General features: G+C 39.8%; 1 protein-coding gene across 1 annotated transcript in view; it reads right to left on the bottom strand.

Moving 5' to 3' along the window:
* Window positions 1–19,407, bottom strand: part of itga8 (integrin, alpha 8) — a 71,408-nt gene that overhangs the window by 37,908 nt on the left and 14,093 nt on the right. Inside the window, exons 9-13 of the mRNA XM_041792854.1 lie at window positions 15,692–15,735; window positions 12,246–12,302; window positions 12,009–12,061; window positions 10,513–10,718; window positions 3,217–3,414 (exon numbers count right to left, since the gene is read on the bottom strand). Coding sequence (XP_041648788.1) covers window positions 3,217–3,414; window positions 10,513–10,718; window positions 12,009–12,061; window positions 12,246–12,302; window positions 15,692–15,735 — 558 coding nt within the window. The remainder of the gene's footprint in view (window positions 1–3,216; window positions 3,415–10,512; window positions 10,719–12,008; window positions 12,062–12,245; window positions 12,303–15,691; window positions 15,736–19,407) is intronic.

Raw genomic sequence — 19,407 nt, 5'->3', positions numbered from 1 at the left:
CACGTTTTACTATTTTAAACAGGAATGAGGAATTTCAAACTGAATTCACCTTTTTATACCCAAATTTGAGCCAGCTCACTGGGCTTCTCTGAGAAGTCAGAAATTAATCAAGCATACCATTCAACCACTAAAACTCATTTTTCGTTCCAGAAATGCAAGTAAATAACTATAATCTGACATTTTAATCAAGAAACATTAATGTGCTTTACTATTTTTTTCAGTTTTTTTGTTCATCAGTAAATTTGAAAATGAATGGAAAACAATAATAATTATATTTTAGCATTAAAAATATCATTTTGGTTAAAGAACTTCTTTGATTTAAGCACTGTATATCTAAAGTGATTATCAAAATGATCAAAAATCAAGTCAGAATAGGTTTTAAAAGGAATAGTGTACAGCTAGCTTTAGATAAAAGGTTAATTACAATATATCATCTCCCCTTTGTTAAACAATGAACACCCTGCCTCTGTTATTAAGTAAGGAAAGAAGAGCTTTGTTTGACAGGTAAGAAAAATACTACAGGTTTTGGCTTTCCTCAAATAACTTAAAGCCAAAAAAGGAAAACTAAAACCGCTTTCAAAAAACATTGATGGTCACTAAATTTAGGGGTAGACATGGACCCAGGTCATAAATTTTACACCTACTTACTAACCAAATGACCCCCCTAATGACCCCTCAGCACCACACACATCCAAATCAGAGCAGCCCCTGGCACGTCTCAGTGTCTGTTACTCTCTCAGCCAGTTGATGTGATTGACAGGTAAAACACCGTCAGTTTTTCACCTCTGACCCCTCAGCTGAACCTGAAATTCACCCTGAGGCAATCTGACCCACTTCCGATTCACAGCTGACCCCATCCTTAACTCCAGCATTTAGCCTGAGCTGAACTGTGCTTCTTGGTCTCAACAACATCAATGAATCATCAGCTAAGTGTTGTTTCTGTGCCATGTAAACAGACACTAGTTGATAATATAGGCCTAAACCTGAGTATGAATCCTAACGGGATATTTTTTTTAAACATTTTTTAGGCTCTTCCTAACAAACAAGGACAAACCCAGGAGCTAAACTATTGACAGCTGTGGATGGGGCAGGCAGAAAACTTTAGTCACTTGGATAAAGTCCAACCTATAAAATGTAATACTAGTAGTACTATTTTTATCTTTGTATTCCTTCTCCATTCACAAAAGAGCAGTGTTGTCATGGTTAAATAATAATAATTTCCTTCGAAATCCTTTCCACAGTGGGATATATATAGTTAGGCTTTCTTTTTAGTCTTCTAGCCCCTTGGTTCCCAACCTGGGGTCTGGGACCCCCCAGGGGGGGCGCCAAAGATCTCAAGGGGGGGCGCGAGGCTTTGTCTGCTTTGAGGCTGCCAAAAATAGATGTGCAAATATTGACTAAAACCATGATAAAACAGTTAGTAAGTAGTTTTATGCAAAGGTCTTTAGATAATAAAAGCATTCATAGGCCTCTTTTTAGGGTTTTATCATTGAAACAACTCAAATCTTTGTTGATTTTTGGTGTCAGTGTGTCACTTTTTCTTTACTCTTGGGTCCTGGGGGGGCTCCGCTTTTCTTAGATGCATGTAGGGGGGGCTTCAAGGAAAAATGTTTGGGAAACACTGTTCTAGTCTATCCAACCAAACAGGGGCCATGTTTACTGTAATCAACAGTGTATTATACTTTAACTACAGATATGTATTTTATATAACTCTACATCAAAAAAATCGAAACTATCCCTTTAAGAGTGGGTGTAGTTCTTCCTCCTGTACTACCTTATTAGTCATCTTTTGTAGTTTCCCCCCTTTAATTTTTTCACACTATCTAGTAAAAACACTACGTATGACATCATTTTAAAGAAAAAGGTCAATTAAAGCTAAAAGTAGAGCTTAATCACATCCTTCCCTCTCTGTGCTCCTGCTCTGGGCTAATGACATTTCACATTGATGGGAGCATATGGCGGCTGGAGCAGGCCTCCCAGACACCCGTGCAGTCCTCTCATAATGCACATCAAACATCTCCATCTCCTTTGAACAGTGTGACTTTACTACTGTGCTAACGACACTCCTTGCGTATGTGCGTCTCCCTTCCACTGGTTAGCTCTCTAATGACAGACGGCAAAAAGCGTTACGCCGTTTGTGTGTGTTCGTGTTTATTTGGTGTGTGTGTGTTGGCTGAAAGCGCTGCCACCCACAAGTTTCTACTCCACTTCCTCCTTCCAAAGGGCCTCCACCAACCTGTAAACCCTGCAAGTGTATTTATTTACTGTACTGTATTTTTAATTCAGGGTCTCTGATTTGAATAGCTCTGAGCCTGGCACATGCTCAGAAAACACTCTCGCCACAAGTGAAACTGATCATGTGAATCTGTGTGTATTCGTGTGTGTGTTTCCCTTGATATCCTGTTTGTGGAGTGAAGAAATCTGTTATTACAGGGGAATGAAAAGGAGAAAGAGGGGGCAGGTAAAACTAAACAATTCTCCTTTTAAGCCTAATCTGTTAGAGCACAAGGTCAGAGTAAAACTGCTCTAAATTAAGGAGAAAATAGGTAGTAAAACAGTGGTTTTACAGACCTGCTTTGCTTCAAATGGATTGTATTTGAAGGTAAAAACTAGAGCTTATAAACAGCTTTGCACTCACATAAAAAATTCCAAAGCTTTCAGGCTTCTTCTGATTTGTGGTGAGGTTTCTAAAACCTGCTGCAACGATGGAAGGTGAAGGTGTATGTTTAAGTGAGTAGATGGCACATAAATTGGGAAACTCCTTGCATGTAATTGGTTTGAATGATGCGTTGTCTGCTGAGGATTTAAGGACATAGGTTGAGGAAAGATTGTCTGGCAGACTGAACATGCGGTTTATATATTATTAGGCGTTTTCCCTTACTCTTAAATTTATGTTTTCTCTCCTCCTTGAACACAGTAAATCCCCCCCTAAAATGGATGCAGTAGCAGCTTTTTGGCATTAGTTCCTATTATACCCCCTTCTTCTGACTGATGAGTTTACCAGAGAAGTGGAGGAAAGCAATACAGCAAAACATGGAGATGGCAGAGGAGGAGTGCAGCGGGGGAAACCGTGAAATTTGGAGGTCAAGAAAGACGAAGGAGGGAGACTGTAATGAGAGGAGCTGGAAGGAGAGTGGAGCAGTGAAGGAATGCAAGTTCGAGAGAGAATTTTGATTAGAACGCAGGGAGCTGTGTAGAGAAGGACTGAATGTTTACCGGGATACTGATTGTTGTCCAGGTCTTGGCCTCCTCTCAGAGTGAAGCCATATCCAGGCAAACCGCCACTGGGGCTCCAGGCGGCTTTCAGCTCCTGGCTCAGGGTCAGGCCGCGTACAGATACGTCTCGGTTTCCGTTGAATATCAATACTCTGCCTCCACGCTCCTCGCCTCCGAAGGGACAGCCCACTGCCACGTCTAAAGGATGACAGGCACACATGCATGGTTTAGACATCAGCAGGGTTAGGGGTCCTCTGAGACAGAAGCAGAGGGAAACTTACAGGTAGCTGGAAAAAGAGAAGGGAAAGCGCTTGACCTCCCTTTACCTGCACAGTGGGGACCATGACAGCATCATTACTGACCTCTTTTCTTTAGTTTTCATTCATCTTCCTTTTTAAACAATTTACTTTCTTCTCCTGGACATTGCATTTGTTTGCTGTTGTATCTATTAGAATCTTTTTTTGGTCTTAAATAACTTTATTACATTTCAAGGAAAAATACACTTGTTCTTGTTGATGCAGATATTCCATAAATATCACAAACTGAGATGAGAACAAGACACAGAAGACTCAGATGGCTGATATTAAGCTGTTTAATTAGTCTCGGCTGGGGAGAAAGAGTGACATCAACACCGTGTGAGGTTGAAGCTGGATTTCTCACAAAGCCCAAAGTAGTTCACCCTCTAATGCCTTTAGGTCAACCGTAACCTTGATCATAACTCAAAATATTCTACAGACTCCATTGATGAACGAACGTTAGGACATTCTGGTGACAGAATGTCTTTGTCTAAGGTTCACAGAAATACAAGCTGTGAAAAAACATCCTTGTCAACATTTGATCTAACTCAGGCTGATAAGTTTAGACTAGTCAGGGAGGAGAGGAGACACTCCTGGAGTCCCCACTCCTGACCTTAGAGCTTGATCCATGGAGACACAGAAATAATAGGAATATCAGTAAAATTGGAAATTTCCACAACATTTGTTATCAAAGAATAATTTTCACTGCTGTCATTTTTCTCACTACATGAAACTGGTGCTTTTAGCTTATTAGTCTCACTTGGTATAAAAACGTTCAACTGCAGGACAGAACTAGAGTGAAATTTTAACCAAAAGAGAGAAAAAGTTAACCTAATTTCTAATACCTTATAAAATTAAATAATATTTCTTGATTGCTTGATTGACATACAGTTAGAGTTCAAAAATCTTGCAAGGCTAACAGCTCTGTGAAACTGAGGCTCAAAGCTAAACAGGAACATGCTAACATGCTAACTAATACTGGTGTAGGCCCATATGTCCAAGCAGCAAATGAATAAATTTTACCTTTAAATAAGCTCTTCTTATTAGTGTATTTTTTAAACTTTGTTAGAGTTTAGTAAGATTTATCTGCCATGTTCTGGTGGCTAGGCTTTCCTTATTATAGGATGCACTTTCCTACTAGCTAGCTGCTATCATTTGCAATGCTAGCGAAATTACTGAACTGTCATCTTTGAAATACCAAAAAAACTTACTTTAAATTCACGTGAAAACCAGATGACAGAATTGTACATCCTTTAGTACCTTGGTTCCCAAACCTGTGGTCTGGGACCTATAAGCCCTGTGTTTATAGATTTATACATCAGTATTCTAAGATAACTTACTGCTTGTAAACATGTTTACACTTTCTACTACATAGTTCAATATGTATTTACGGTGTATTTATTCTTCTGCTGCTTCACCTGCTGAGAACAAGCTGCTGTAACACTGCAACTTCCCTGTCTGGGCTCAGTAAAGTACTTCTATTTACCCATAGTCATTCACTGACGGAAGACATTGCTATGGAGAATTAGCCATCGGTATTAGCTAATCCCGTTCAGACACATCCATATATATTTACACACCAACAAAAAAGCAGTAGGAGCAAACTGGGGTCAAGTGTCTTTCTCACATGCTTGGGATCGAAACCCACAATCTTCCGATTGTGAGACGACCGACTTTACCTGCTTAGCCACAGTCACATAACAACTCCTGGCTGAAGCTAATTCCCATCTTAAAATATGAGGATGTTGTTGACTGAGTAAATTCTTAGTAGGACATGAGACAAGTGCAGCAACAAAGCACCTCCAGTTAAATGTTTTTTAAATTTGTCTACTCAAAGGGATACTTCAACATTTTGGCAAATTCGCCCATTGCCATAATTCCTATAGTCTTAGTAAATGGTTCGTTACCTTTAGTTGTCAGTGCAAGCTATTTTTAGATCGGCGCTGCCGAGTTCGGACCTGCTGTGCCAACTCAAATGTAAGCAGATGGTATTCCGGCTTTCCCTCATCAAACTCATCAAATACACAATCCAACAACTCCAAAACGCTCTCGTGGACAAGCTGTGCCTGCACATTCACCATGCTATGAAATAATAACATATAATGATTATGTAACATTACGACGTATGAAGCAAATACTCGGAACTATTTCTTGAGTAAACCAATGGGCGAATGACACAGCCATGTCTGGAGTGTAGTTCCGGCTTTGCATTTAGATTTAAAACATCTCCATCTCGTAATGTTCCATGATTATTTCATAGCGTGGTGAAGGTGCAGGTCACAACTTGTACATGAGAGCGTTTTGGAGTTGTTGGATTGTGTATTTGATGAGTTTGATGAGGGAAAGCCGTCTGCTTACATCTGAGTTGGCACAGCAGGTCTGAACTCTGCAGCGCCGATCTAAAAATAGCTTGCACTGACAACTGAAGGTAGCGAACCTATTACTAAGACTATAAGACTATAGGAATTATGGCAATGGGCAAATGTGCCAAAATGTTGAAGTATCCCTTTAACTTTGAAAACTTCATGACTAAACATGCACGATAAAAGTAGAATTTAATACTTGAAAAATAAGGTTATTCATGTGTCCTTTGAAAAGTCTGATTTATATAGCCTGGAAAAATCAGATGACCCATTGTGCTTATCAAACTTCAAAGTTGTCTTGACTGTTGCAGTGAAGTTTCAGTAAAATATCACGAAAGAAATGAATTAGTTGAGCCATTTGATTGATAAATATAAGGTCTGGTTAAAAACGTATTCAGACATGCTGTGACTTAGTCATGAAAAAAAAGCGCGTCTACACACATGAACTTCTGTTTAAAAGCTTAGAATCACCTGTTATTGATGTATTACTTCTTTCCACTAATGCAGACTATTTCAGCAGAGAGCATTATTCAGAGTTACATAGTTTTAGTCCCAAAAGAAGAACAACTAATTGATTAAAACATCCATTTGCTCCACTTCTATTAAATTTCCTCAAAGTGATGCATTACAGGGAGAAACACATTTCCTCCAAATAGCCTTCGATTTGAAATTTCTTTTCCAGACCACAAAAGCACAAGTGATCCAAGATTATTATTGAACCACACAGGTGCTTACAACCAAGCTATAAATATTTGGAGGGCCATTTTTCTTCAGACTTTTTGGAATCTATTGCTTAGATTATACAGGTTTTAAACCTAGATTTCAGTCAATAACACATTAAAGAGGTAGCATTTTATTAACTAGAATAATAACGGAATATCAGCTTGTTTAAGGCACTTTTGTGTATGTCAAATTGAATCAGTGACCTATAATTTTTTAAGTTCTGTCTCTATTTTTAACAATCTACATCAGTTTTGTACCAAATCAAGATCATGTGACACACATTTTAAAACTCACTGTACACAAAATAGATACCCCATGACCACTTGTCAGAACACCTTGTGATTGTTTTACTTTTTTATTAGTTACGCTCTAACCTGATTATCTCCACACAAGGCCCATCCTGCATAAAATCACCCCATGATTCTGTAACTGTCCAAACACCTCTAGACATCCTGTTTGTCTGCAGACCCCCTCTCTCTCAGCCTAAACAACTGGTTCCACATGAAGCAGATTGAGGGGTAAGGAGAATAAATGCAACCATGTGTGTGTGCAAGTTTATGTATGAGCCTGTGTGTATGTGTTTGCAAATCTGTATGTCTATGCGAGGGTATGTTTGCATGACTGAAAAGCTGCATATAAAAAAACAGATCTCACTTAGAAAAAAAACATCTTCAAATAATTGGAAAGTCACTCATGGGCATTACTCAACAATAACCCACACAATGCAGACATCCATGACAAAATGTGGGAACACCCACTGTGATCACTGAGACTAAAAAACTATAGATTTACTGACAGACAGACACAGGCTGACACCCTGAGAGCGACGGTGCCAGTGGTGGATGATAAAATGTTAAAATCAAGAAGAGCCACATGGCAAATTGAATTAGCTAAATTGTACACTTTTGGGTTGACACTCACCAAAACCGCAATGATGACAGGAAATACGAACAGCTCTGCCTCGAAAAAAATGTTCAACGCCTATTTGAAAATGCTGATTAAATGGCAATATTTAGACCAAAGTTCAACAGGAAAGCTGCTTCTGCAACAACTGCATTTTGGCTGGATTTAAAATAGTTTAGGTCTGAGGCATTCAAACCTAACTAGGGAGAGCGAGTGGGGAATAAAATGTTACTTTCATTACTTTGAGTCGTTGAGTACCTGCTTATTATATTTTTTACTGTAAAGACAAGTATGTCGCTCACAGACCATCCAGTGGCCTATCATGTTTTCTGCTGCACATCTGTACTTCAAATACCAGATCTGAATGAAATAACAAATGGTGATGATGTAACTGAGGATTATTAGTTAGCATAAATGGTATAAATATCATCAACTCCTCAATAGACCAAAACACACAACTCTGAGACCAAATATCTAACAGTATCACATGACTCCATAGAGACATCTGTCTACGAGTCTGTAGTTACAGCCACTTTGTCATCTCACTGTAAATTACCTCTTAGATCTGCTGCTCTTTTGCCATACATCTGTTCCACGATTATAGCTGTTTTTAGCCATTATGGTGGCTTTTACTCTGGATGGACAAATGCCATCACCTCTCTCTCCTTCCACCAAACTTGTGCTAAGAGGGCTAATCCTGTGTACCTTTGAGCAATGTGTCCCTAGAGAGCTACTGTGGTAGTTGTAAAGCAGTTGTTGTTGTTGCTGTAATCCTGCATGCTGTGCTAAGACCAGAGCCATGGCTGCACATGTTATTCCTCTCTAAATGGAGTGTGTGAAATGTGTAAGTAATGAACTGTTAATCGAGCAGCCACACTGATTATCAAGATCATACCTGTCAGTGACAGACTCAGATTGTTTGAAAGGCAGGGGTGAATATGATAAAAAGGCCACCTACTGTGTGCAGTGGGGAACGCTTGTTCAAAAATCAGTCATTTATAGTTTCATTTACAGTGAAATAATCAGAAATCCTGGTTAAGATATATTTTTTTAAATTCTGATTATACCTACTACACATCCGTAAAAACAGACAGAAGTATGAACCATTTAAGCTTTGATATAAAAACAAAGATAGACTAGGAAGGCTGTCATTGAAAACTGACCTTATATCAAGGAGCACTTTGGTGGTTTAGTCCACTGAGAGGAGACCCTGCCAGCGGGCAGACAACCCTGGAGGGCACTTTATCACCAATTGTCAACTGGAAAAGCAGCATGAAGGGCAGTATTGTATTGTATCATGTATTGTCCATTTAAAAGGCAACATAGTTAAATGGTGAAAAATATGTTGTCCACTTAGAGGGCACTTAATTAACCATTGCTAAGAGGGCACTTAGGAGGCAATTTGCCAAGCTTTTGTCTATTTAGAAGCAACTTAAGGGACATTTTTTTATTTTTTGCATATAAAGAGGGCCCTCAAAAGGCAGTTTGCCTTTTTAGTCCAATAGCAGTCAATTTGTTATGTTTTTGTTAAGACAGCACATAAGAGACAATTTGTCATTTTTTGTCTATTAAGAGGACACTTAAGGAAGCACTTTGTCAATGTTTATCTATTAACAGGTCACTTAAAGGCACTTGGCCAATTATGTTCACTGAGAGGGCACTTTATCTTGTTTATTTGCCATACAATAGGGCACTTTGCAGTGATTTTTTTTTCAACATTAGGGCACCAAGTGGGGGTAATGAACTCTGCTGCCTCCCTATGAGTCCACCAGTGGCACCTATCTCTCACAATACTAGTTTTTTACTTCATTATGACACTTTTAAAGACCAAACAATGTAGACACCATGGCAAATCCTAGGAACTCAATATTGTGTCATTTCTTATTTTCAGTCATCTGAAATAAGCAGACTCTCGCACAGCATGTCTAAATTGTACAAACGATGTCAGAGGTGGAAGAGTCTCGGCATCATCACAGACAAAAAAGGGGTCTGTCAGTCATTAGGCACACATAATCACTCAGGGGCAGAGGTATGCATGAACAAAGATGCTTGACATTAGCAAAAAGAAGCCGCTGAAAACTCCGATCGCAACATTTCCATGGTGACTCTGTCATGAACTCGGACTCATTAGATTAACTCTCAACAAGTTGTCTCCCTGTATGTCCCTGCAGCTGGTAGACAGGCTCCATCTCCTCTAAAACTTCTCCTTAGAGGACATCACATCCTGACCAACAGCCTGATTTGATTTACATTTCTGGCTTGAGAGAGTCTCAGTATTGATCCACTGGTTATTGATCTGATTGTTAAGAGTTTAAAAGGGTGAAACGCACATTAACGCACTCTGCCCATGAATAAATAAACCACAAATCAGTGAGATGGATGTCATATGAGGGCCAGATGGGCATCACTTCATTTTAAAGAAGCACTCAACAGGCCTTTGTTTTATGTAGCATTTGTGCTGCAGGCTGCATGGTGTGTATGTTTGTGTGTGTGATTGTGTGCGTCTGTGTCCAATCAACATGAGGATAAAACAAACACATCGAAGAAGAATGAACCCTGGGTGTGCAGGACAGAAACTCCCAGATGATGATATCTCCGAGCACATCTGGCGGGTTAAAAATAACCCCAACACATACAGACTCACACTTCCACACATATGGCCTTAACCCTTATCATCACAGGAGGAAACAGGTTCACACAGACAACCTTTCATCGCTGCACTTCCTGATTGGCTGAAGAGCTTTAGGTTTCTGAAGTAGCAGCATCTGATGGGATTTCCTCAGTCGAAGACAAAACAGAGTAAAAGGGACAGGAAACACGGAAAAGATTTGTCAGTCATTGAGCAGACCTGAAAAAAATAGCCCCTTGTGGGCAGACAGGTCCAAGGGAGTAAGATTTCTGCTGTGGCACACAAACACAAAGGAGTTTTTCAACCTCTCTTATCTCTTTGCTGTCTTCTTGATCTAGCATATTTCTTTTTATCTTATATGATTTTATCTCCTTTTGCATACCATTGTATCCATCCTGGTTGACATCTCCAAGGGGTGCTATAGCTGTGCCAAAACGTCCAAAGGTGTGTGTGCCAGTGAGGGCGACAGGTTCAGAGAAGGTGAGTGGAGCTGTCTGCAGGTACAGGTACACCCTTCCCACCTCTCTTGGTTTGCTCTCCATCTCTCTCTCCATGAAGAGGGGTGCACCAACCAGCACATCGTCCGTCCTGGGAATTTAAACCAGTTTGATAGTTACAAATCTGAGACTGTGAAAACTACCTATTAACGCTATGAATAAAAAACTGAAACATGGGTTGAAAGCAATTCAGTCATGTGTCCCTTCTTCTGAAGCTCTCTATTAGGGGTGAGGTCTTGCATTTCCTTCATGCCTTTTAATCAGCTTATTGCATGTGGGTCTGTTTGACTGCAGACTGTTCATCTCTGACAGCCACTCTTACAGACCGTTCATCTGAGATGCTATAGGTTTCAGATATGAGCTAACACTTTCAAAATAGTTAGGTAGTAACCAAAAGTTAAAAACCCAACCTACAAAACCTGATTACAAAACAATAATAAAGCCAAGGAAACAGACTGCTTAGAGGAAAAAAGCTCCTCCATGAAAACATTCTCCCGCAGCAAGTGTAACTTACCTAATTCTTTTAGCTATGTAAGCTACATAGATAATGGAGCTACATAGCTAACATAGCTATGTAGCTAACATAGCTAAAGTTAGGCTTACAAAACAGGTACATGAGCTTCATATCTACATTATCTATGTCGCTAGGTTAGCTTTTGCTATGTTTGGTAAAGCTTACCTAGCTATAGATAACATATCTGCATATCTAATGTAGCTACATAGCTACAACGCTGCGATGTAAGCTAAGTAGATACGTTATCTATAGCTAAGTTAGCTTTAGCAACATGAGCTTCAGCAAACATAGCTAAAGCTAACTTAGCTACGTAGATGCATTATCAAAGTTAATTTTAACTTAGGCTAGCAACGCTAAAGCGAACCGTAGTGTGTATATCTACTTCTAAAACAGGTTTTTACATAATTTAATCCCAGATTAGACCTCTGACCTTTTTCTGTTTTATTTATGAAATGTTGCTGAGTCTGTAATGTTTACAGCACAGTTATTTCATGAATGTTACTGCCAGACTCTGTTTATGAATAAAGTTTAATTAAAAAAAAAAAACTCCTAAAACTTGAAATATGTTGTACCAGCAAATTATGGCACTCCTATTCTGGCAGAGACAGCATTTCAAAGTAAAGATCTGTGAGAGGAGCCTTCAGCTATATACTGTATGGTTTGCCAGACTGTCTTGTGTGCTTTTGCAATGCCCTATCCCAATGTGAAACCATGCACTGAGACACTGTTATGATGCTGTTAGAGAAACAATGTGTAGGTAAAAAGGCATAGTGACAGTTGAGCTACATTTGCCTCACTGCTGTGGAATTACAATGTGATGAAGAGTGTGTATGCATCAATAACGTGACAAGAAAACTTTGTGCTCACCCGTCTCCATTTAAGTCACTGACAGCCACTGAGTATCCAAAATATGAGGCCATCTGAGAGACAGACAAGGAAATAGATTGAATATTTGTATCTGTAAACAGAATCTGTTACCAGATTTCATCTAATTTTCATTCCATTTGCAAATTAAATTCGCCCAAAACTGCAAGAAGTCAATATCAGCTGCAGTTGGGTGCTGTAGCAGCTCTGCATTACGTTTGACTGTGATGACGCTCCTACCTGCTCCCCTGTAAAGTTCTGGATGAATGTCAGATTGGTAGAGTTGATCATGGCCACCTTAAGAAAGAAACAGGAAGTCTGTAGTACACTTTACAACAAAACAAATAAATCACCAGGCTTTGTCCCTCCAGCACTTCCAGAGCAAACATAGCCAAGCTCTCAGACAAACAGGCACACAAAGAATGCAGGAAAAAAGTCAGAAACCACATTACAAAAAAAAAAAAGCTTTTATTCTATCCCAAATCTCTGACTTTCCCCCCTGCCCTCCCCCACCATCACCCTCTTGGTGCCTTTACCATTTCCCCCTCATGTCTCCCTCCTTCCCCCCATTCTAACCCCGGTCGTGGGGAGAGATGGGGGGGGCAGAGAATTCCTTCATAAGACCTAAAATAACAACCACATGGAGACAGCCGGGGGCTACATGCTCACACATATGCAGGAGGATACACATTTGGCCAATCACAGATGTCTCAACGACGTTCTTAATAGGGACTAAAAATAGGGTGATACTGCATGTGAACACTCTGAGCTGTCACAATGGTTGTAAGAGAACCCTTGTCAGGATTGCAGTCACTACCATAGCCTACCTACATCTTCCTAACACCCCTCCTTCTGTGTTCTACGACCCCCTCCTGTGTGACACTGATGGTGCGCTGTCTGTACAGGACAGACCGTTCTCTCAACAGCTACAGCATCCAGACATAAAACACTCGATGTTTCAGTGTGTGTTTGTGCATGGTGGTTGGTGTGGTTGCACTGCAGGTTAAGGTTAGGGGTCGGTTGTGTGTGGAGAAGGGTTAGTGGGGTTAGGTGGGGTCGCCACCCTCCACATGAAGCGGAAGCCAAGTGTCATTAGGAAGGATTGACACTGTCAGCCCTGGGGACAAGTTCCCATAAGAGAACATACTACAGTTAACACTAACACACACATACAGTATTTACTGTTGGGATGTATATGTGTTTATTTTTACAGTATGAGCTGTAAATCCACCTAGGATATTAACCTAGTGTGTGCAAATGTTTCTCTGAATCTCTGAGACCCCATGGTCTTGCTGTTTGACCAAAAACAAGTAGTTGTTTCCTCTCTGCTGTGTTGTTAAATTCTTACATCATGGTCTTTTTAAGTCTAAATCAGTGGATTTAGAAGAGAAAGAACAATGTTTATCGCGGGGCCAAAATAAAAGTCATAAAACCACTCAACTTCTCTGTTCTTCTCTTCTCTCTTCCATCATGAAAAAAAGGGAGTAGGGGGATGTAGAGCAAGAGCCTTGTCCGGAGGAATGAGAGCTAGACCCAGTCAGGGCACCCTACCCTGTCTTTGCTCCCCCTGTCCCCTTTCTGAGCTCTAGCTTCAGACTGTACGCTGTCTTGTATTTTCAGGCATTTTTCTTTACAGCTCTTGTTATTGTGTAATGTTGGCACTAGGAGTAGCTGTCTTGTTTTTGGTTGCAATTAGGGACCATAGGCTAGAATAGGTAGTGTTAGTGCCATCTTAGAGCTTGCATGTCTGGATCCTGGGTCTGTTGAAGGTGGCCGTACTGTTTGGGCTGTATGGGCCAGGAGAGCATGAACAGTGTGCCTCTAGGATGCTGGAGCTCACTGATCAGCCTACTTGAGGTGTTATGGGACTAACTGAACAACACACCAGTGAAGAGGGTTCCAACTGAAAAACCCCAGCTACAAGTCTGCATGGTTGACTCGTGGAGGAGTGGTGCATAACTGGGTTTAGGGATTTCTTCACTGAGCACTTGTCCTTTCAGAAGGCACAAGTATCTTATCTTTAATTCAAAAGTTTCAATTAATGTTGACTCGCAGGAAAACTTTCTGTTGTGAAGGACAAGTGTGAACAAGAAAGTCAGGTAATTTACTTGTAGGCTGAAATTTAATAGAATGTTTCAGGCTTGCGTTGTAAGGTTCAAATGTGTTTTGTGGCTCTTCAAAGATTTTCTGGAAGACGATATGGGCAAAAGCAGCTCTTTCAGCAGAAACAGTTGCTGATTAAAGCTGCACGATTTACAGATGGAATATGCAAAACTATCTCAATATAGCATTAGAAAAATGTTTGATTTTTATGACTAAAAGAAAGTTTTCTTTATTTCATTTATCACTGTTACAACCTCCACAGCTGCAGAGAGCCACTTGGGAGGGGCAAAAGAGCTGCTATAAACTATAGCTACATCCAAGATAAACACTACACCAGGGGCATCCATTGCTATTGGCCTCCTGTACAACAAAACTCCGTCTGTATCTACCACCTGGTTCTCCTCATATGATGCTGGTTGGTCAGTATTGGATTCAAGAATGGACCTATCTTTTCAGACTGGAGCTTTTCAAGATGGATTTGCCTGATGACAGACATGGAGTCTGGCCAGTCCATCTGCTTCGCAAAGTTAAAGCAAAAGTGCTGGGAGTTAACTTTGAAAGGCATTTTTTATTGTTGCCACTCTGAGAGACACACACACACACACACACACACACACACACACAAAGTTTTTAGGGAGCTCAGGGCCCTTGGTTTTTTTTTTATAAGAGATGCACTAATTGTTAAAATTAGGGCTCATATGAATACCAAAAATAATTAAGCCAACTGCCCATACTGATGTTTTTTTCATCACTCCTTTTAGTGTAGCACTTCCATCAGGCCAACGTTTTCCTTTGTAAAACAAACAAAACAGATTTTCGTTTGTCCCAAAGGAGACATTAAATTTAGTAGGTAGGTTTACAAGATGCAAGCATTTAACTGACTGAACATGATGGATGACAATGTTGACTTTCCAAGCCACATTATTTGTGAAATTGGTGTACCTGGTGTATCTCTTATCTTTCTATTTTTATGTTGTTTGGGTTCTTTAAGTTTTGCAAAGTCCTTTTATGAGTGCTTGGGTTTTCATGCTTTACTAGTATATTGGATGTCCAAACATATTTTAACCCTTTATGTGTAAATATGTTTTTAAATAGATAATCAATACTAATCAAATGCAATAATATTGACATCTGGACAAGAACTTACATCTTTCAACACAGGGTGTTAAAATGTCACTATAAGGCAACAGCTTATAAAGTCACTGGCACAGATTCTCCAACTCTCTGGAAAGTTACTGGAGGCATTAACACAACCCCTCTAAAACACCATACTTCCTAATTTGGTATTTTTGAGAAAGAGCATGTTGTTGAACAAGTCAGTCAAAAATGTCCCTTGGCATATGAGATCTGCTGAATGAAAAAGCCAAAACATATAATTTATAAGACTTACATACTCATCAGCACATGCAGGCCATTTGTGCCCTGTAATGATGCTTCTGCTATTATCATGCCTCTGCAATAATTTATGCTGTTTTCCCATTTAACCTACAATTTATTTTTGCAATATTTGACAACACTGTTTCAACACTAAACTAACTATAATGCATGAATGCTTTTGGACAAATATAGTAGTCCATACTCACATATCCAAAGTTCTGTGCTCCTCTTGGGACTCCCGCGATCAGCTCTAAGAAACATGATGGACATAAGATCCACTTGTATTAAATAGTGCATATGTGTGAGAAAAACTTCCAGGGTTATTTTTTTCTCAAACCCTAAAACCCTCTACTTGGCCCACCCTGTTAGAAGTGCCAAGTGTTGCTGAGAACACCCTGAGTGATTGGGTGCTTGTCTATTGATTGATGAGTCTGGTGCTGTGAACTTATAGGGATGATCTGAGGGTCCCACACAGAGAGAGAAGACAGACCCGGCTCTCCTCCTTCAGCTTTACTTAAAAGACTCAACCACGAGGTCATAAACCAGGACTTCCCAGCTCCATCTTCACTCAGAACTCTCAGTCGCGACCAGTTCTCCTGTCTGAAGAGGGATTGGGGAACACGACCACAACAAGTTTTGTACCACAACACAACACATCAACAAGCATGTGCAACCTCTTATTGCTCACTTAAAGACTCTCTGACATGTGTTGTGCCTGAGGGGGTTCAGGGCCTTTGCGGGGTTGGTATGGGGGTATGTAAACGCAAGGTTGTCCCGTAAAGATCCCACTAAATGGTGATTAACAAAGAGGCCCGCATAGACAGGAAATTATGAATGGGAAGGCATAGTGACACTGGGGGGAGGGGGGGTCTCAGGCTTGTGATGAAGCTGCAGAAATGTGTGGCGACACAGTTTGAAGAGGAAGCAATAAAGAATGGTTAAAAAGTTGATGTAGCATGACTGTGGTTGGACACATTTTTGTTTTTTTCCACATTTTCTATGATGAATGCTTTTTTTTCCTTGGATTCGCTTTTGTTTCATTTATTGTACTGGAAAACTGATGGCATTAAAATAAACATCAGGCGCAGCAATAGCTCACAAAATGACTTCAATAAAAATGCTATGCAGCTGGAAATTTGTCAAATTTGGAAGTGATACTCAAAAACCTTATGAGTAGTAAGCAAGAGGAAACTTTCAGTCTTTGTTAAATGAAGCCAAAAGACAAACCCAGAGAAAAAACATACATTGATAATCACCAATGTGTTTGAATGAGAGCTGACTAAAGACTTTTTCCTTCTTCTACCATGCCTTTCTATTTTACTTATTTTGTCAATGAGTTAAAGCCATGGTTCTCAACTGGTGGGATCCAAAGTGAAGCCCCTTTCAGTGGTCATGGAAGTGTGAAAGGGAATGAGAAAAGTTGGGGCAAAAAAGTCTAGGATGAGGTGTAATGCAAGTAACAGGAAGGCAGTATGATAGCCAATGCTGGTTGCTATTCACTATCAAAGACTGGAGAGGTAAGAAGTGTAAAGTTTGATTTTATGTTGGCAGTTTAGCAAAGTATCTTGCAATTATACAAAACGCAAGAATATGGGTTTTCTTTAAGGACAAATGAGACTGAGGTGCGTTAAGAAGCCATCAGTAGACTGCTGCACTAGCTATGTATGAGTTCTGTCTAAAGTTATAATGTAAAGTCTACACTTAACCCTACGTTGAAGCTAGTTAAGTTGTAACTTAAGTTGTGTCATTGTTTGGTTGCATCAGAGAGACGTAAGGTTGATCTTAACTAGTAGAGCTTTAAGCCCAAACTCACCAAAATATTGTTGCAGATATCTTTGATCAGGTTAATGGCTAAAAATATCTTTTGCTAACTGCCGTTTATCCTAAAACAGAGCCGAAAATGTATGAAAAATATGCCAAAGCATTTTGTATTGGTGATTAATCTTAACCTAGAACCACTATAAAATAAAAATCATGACGAGTGGGGAAATCGCTAATATCACAAGATAGTTAAAGAACCTACGTTCGAGCTCGGCTCTGTTTGAACTTAGGCATAGCTGGTACAACCCATAGCAGGTCAAAACTACATAATTTTATATTATATTATTATTTAAATTTTAATGGTTGAATCTTTTCTTAAAGAAACTGAGCTGCATTTTGCCATCATGAAGGTGGGGATGGGTCCTCCTGAGGGTTGACCAGTTAAGAACCACAATGTTAAGGGACATGGGGAACAACAACTGTTTGTAGATGTTTATCTGGAGGATTAAAGCCGTCTCAGCTACACCTCTTTACCTGTTTCTAGACTGATCTACACTCAAGTGGACACAGCATTTTCAAGATGGAAGCCACCATCATTAGGCTTCAAAATGCCTCTTTAGAAACAAATGGGAAGTGTAACTGAGACTTAGCCCGTGTTTTATACAGTTTATTGTAGTAACCTTAGCAGATACAAATTTATTTAAAAAAAGCCTTGAACTTGAAAACGTCATCAGAGATGAACTCAGTGACCCTTTCCCCCACCTGCCCATCTTTAATAAAGTGATTCTATGTGCCGTGCCTGCCTCTTTTCCACCTAATATTGCAAATCCAGAAGAGATTCTCCTGCATACCCTCTCTAGATCTGAAGGGGTCTGAGGAGTCTGCTGCTAATCTTTCTAATCAGACCAAATGGAGGAGAGGAAATCCCTTTATCAGCAGTTCCTGAAGTCCTGTCCCCTCAGGGTCGTGACCCAGACGTCCAGAGACACTTCTCATTACTACCTCTGAGTTCAGACAGAAAAACTGTCACATAGCTGTCCACTCCCTATTGCTCACCCTGCAAACATCCCCCACTGTGCTACAAACATCCATCTAGTGAGCATACAGTCAGTATGTTTACATGCACTTAGAAAAATTGTTAGTTTGACCAAAGCAAAAAATCAAAATGCATTCAAACACATTAGTTTGACTGAATTTGTACAAAATAGAATTACTTGAAGTAACTACCTTACTAACACACTAACACACCTAGATAATGTGGTTGAAGATACATTTTCTCTTGCATGCATACATCTCAATTGGACCACACTGGACAAGACATTTTGTGCATGCTCCACAGCCTCCACATTGCTTTGATTCAGAAGTCAAATAGCATAAAGCATAGCAAGAGTTGCATTGTTAACTACCTTTAGTTATCATTTGTGTAGGCTAAATGTATGGTGCTCATCAGAGTATGAAATGCGCAGGGCTGTAAAGTAGTGGTGGCGTGTTTTACCTTTGTTAGCTTCAGCTAAAGCGAACATAGCTACACTAGCTAGGTAATTAATGTAACTACAGAAGCCAGTGTAGCTAAGTTAGCTTCAGCAAATGTGACTTAAGCTAACAAAGCTACATCGATAACGTATACGTAGCTCACACAGCTGCTTTGTGAGCTTAACATTAACTACCTTAGCTATGTTAGCTGCATAGCTCTGTTATCAAACGTAGAAAACGTAGCTAAAGCAAACACTGCAAAAACTAACTTAGCAAAATCTAGCTTAGCTATTCAGGTAACATCTACATATTTTACAGAGCTGCTTTTCGAGCTTAATATTAGCTACATTAGCTATGTAGCTGTTGGCAATGTAGCTCTGTTATCTATAGCTATATTTACTTTAGTGAACTCAGCTTAAGCAAACATAGCTAAAACTAGCTTAGCTTTGCAGATAACTTATATCTGTAGCTGCTTTGTGAGTGTAGCTTAAGCTATGTTAGCTATGTGGCTTCATTATCTACGTAGCTTATACAGCTAACAGAGCTATGTGTGCTATGGTTGCTGCATTACAATGCTCTTAGGGAGAATGAGCCTTTTTCCTATGAGCAGACTGTATTTTTTGCTTTATTGAACGTTTTGTAATCAGGTTTTGCAGGTCAGGCTTTTTACTTTTAACACTTGGCATCC

This window comes from Cheilinus undulatus, linkage group 8 (assembly GCF_018320785.1).
Source record: "Cheilinus undulatus linkage group 8, ASM1832078v1, whole genome shotgun sequence".
NCBI lineage: Eukaryota > Metazoa > Chordata > Actinopteri > Labriformes > Labridae > Cheilinus > Cheilinus undulatus.
Note: the sequence above shows the minus strand (reverse complement) of the source record. Positions and strands in the feature narration are given on the sequence as shown.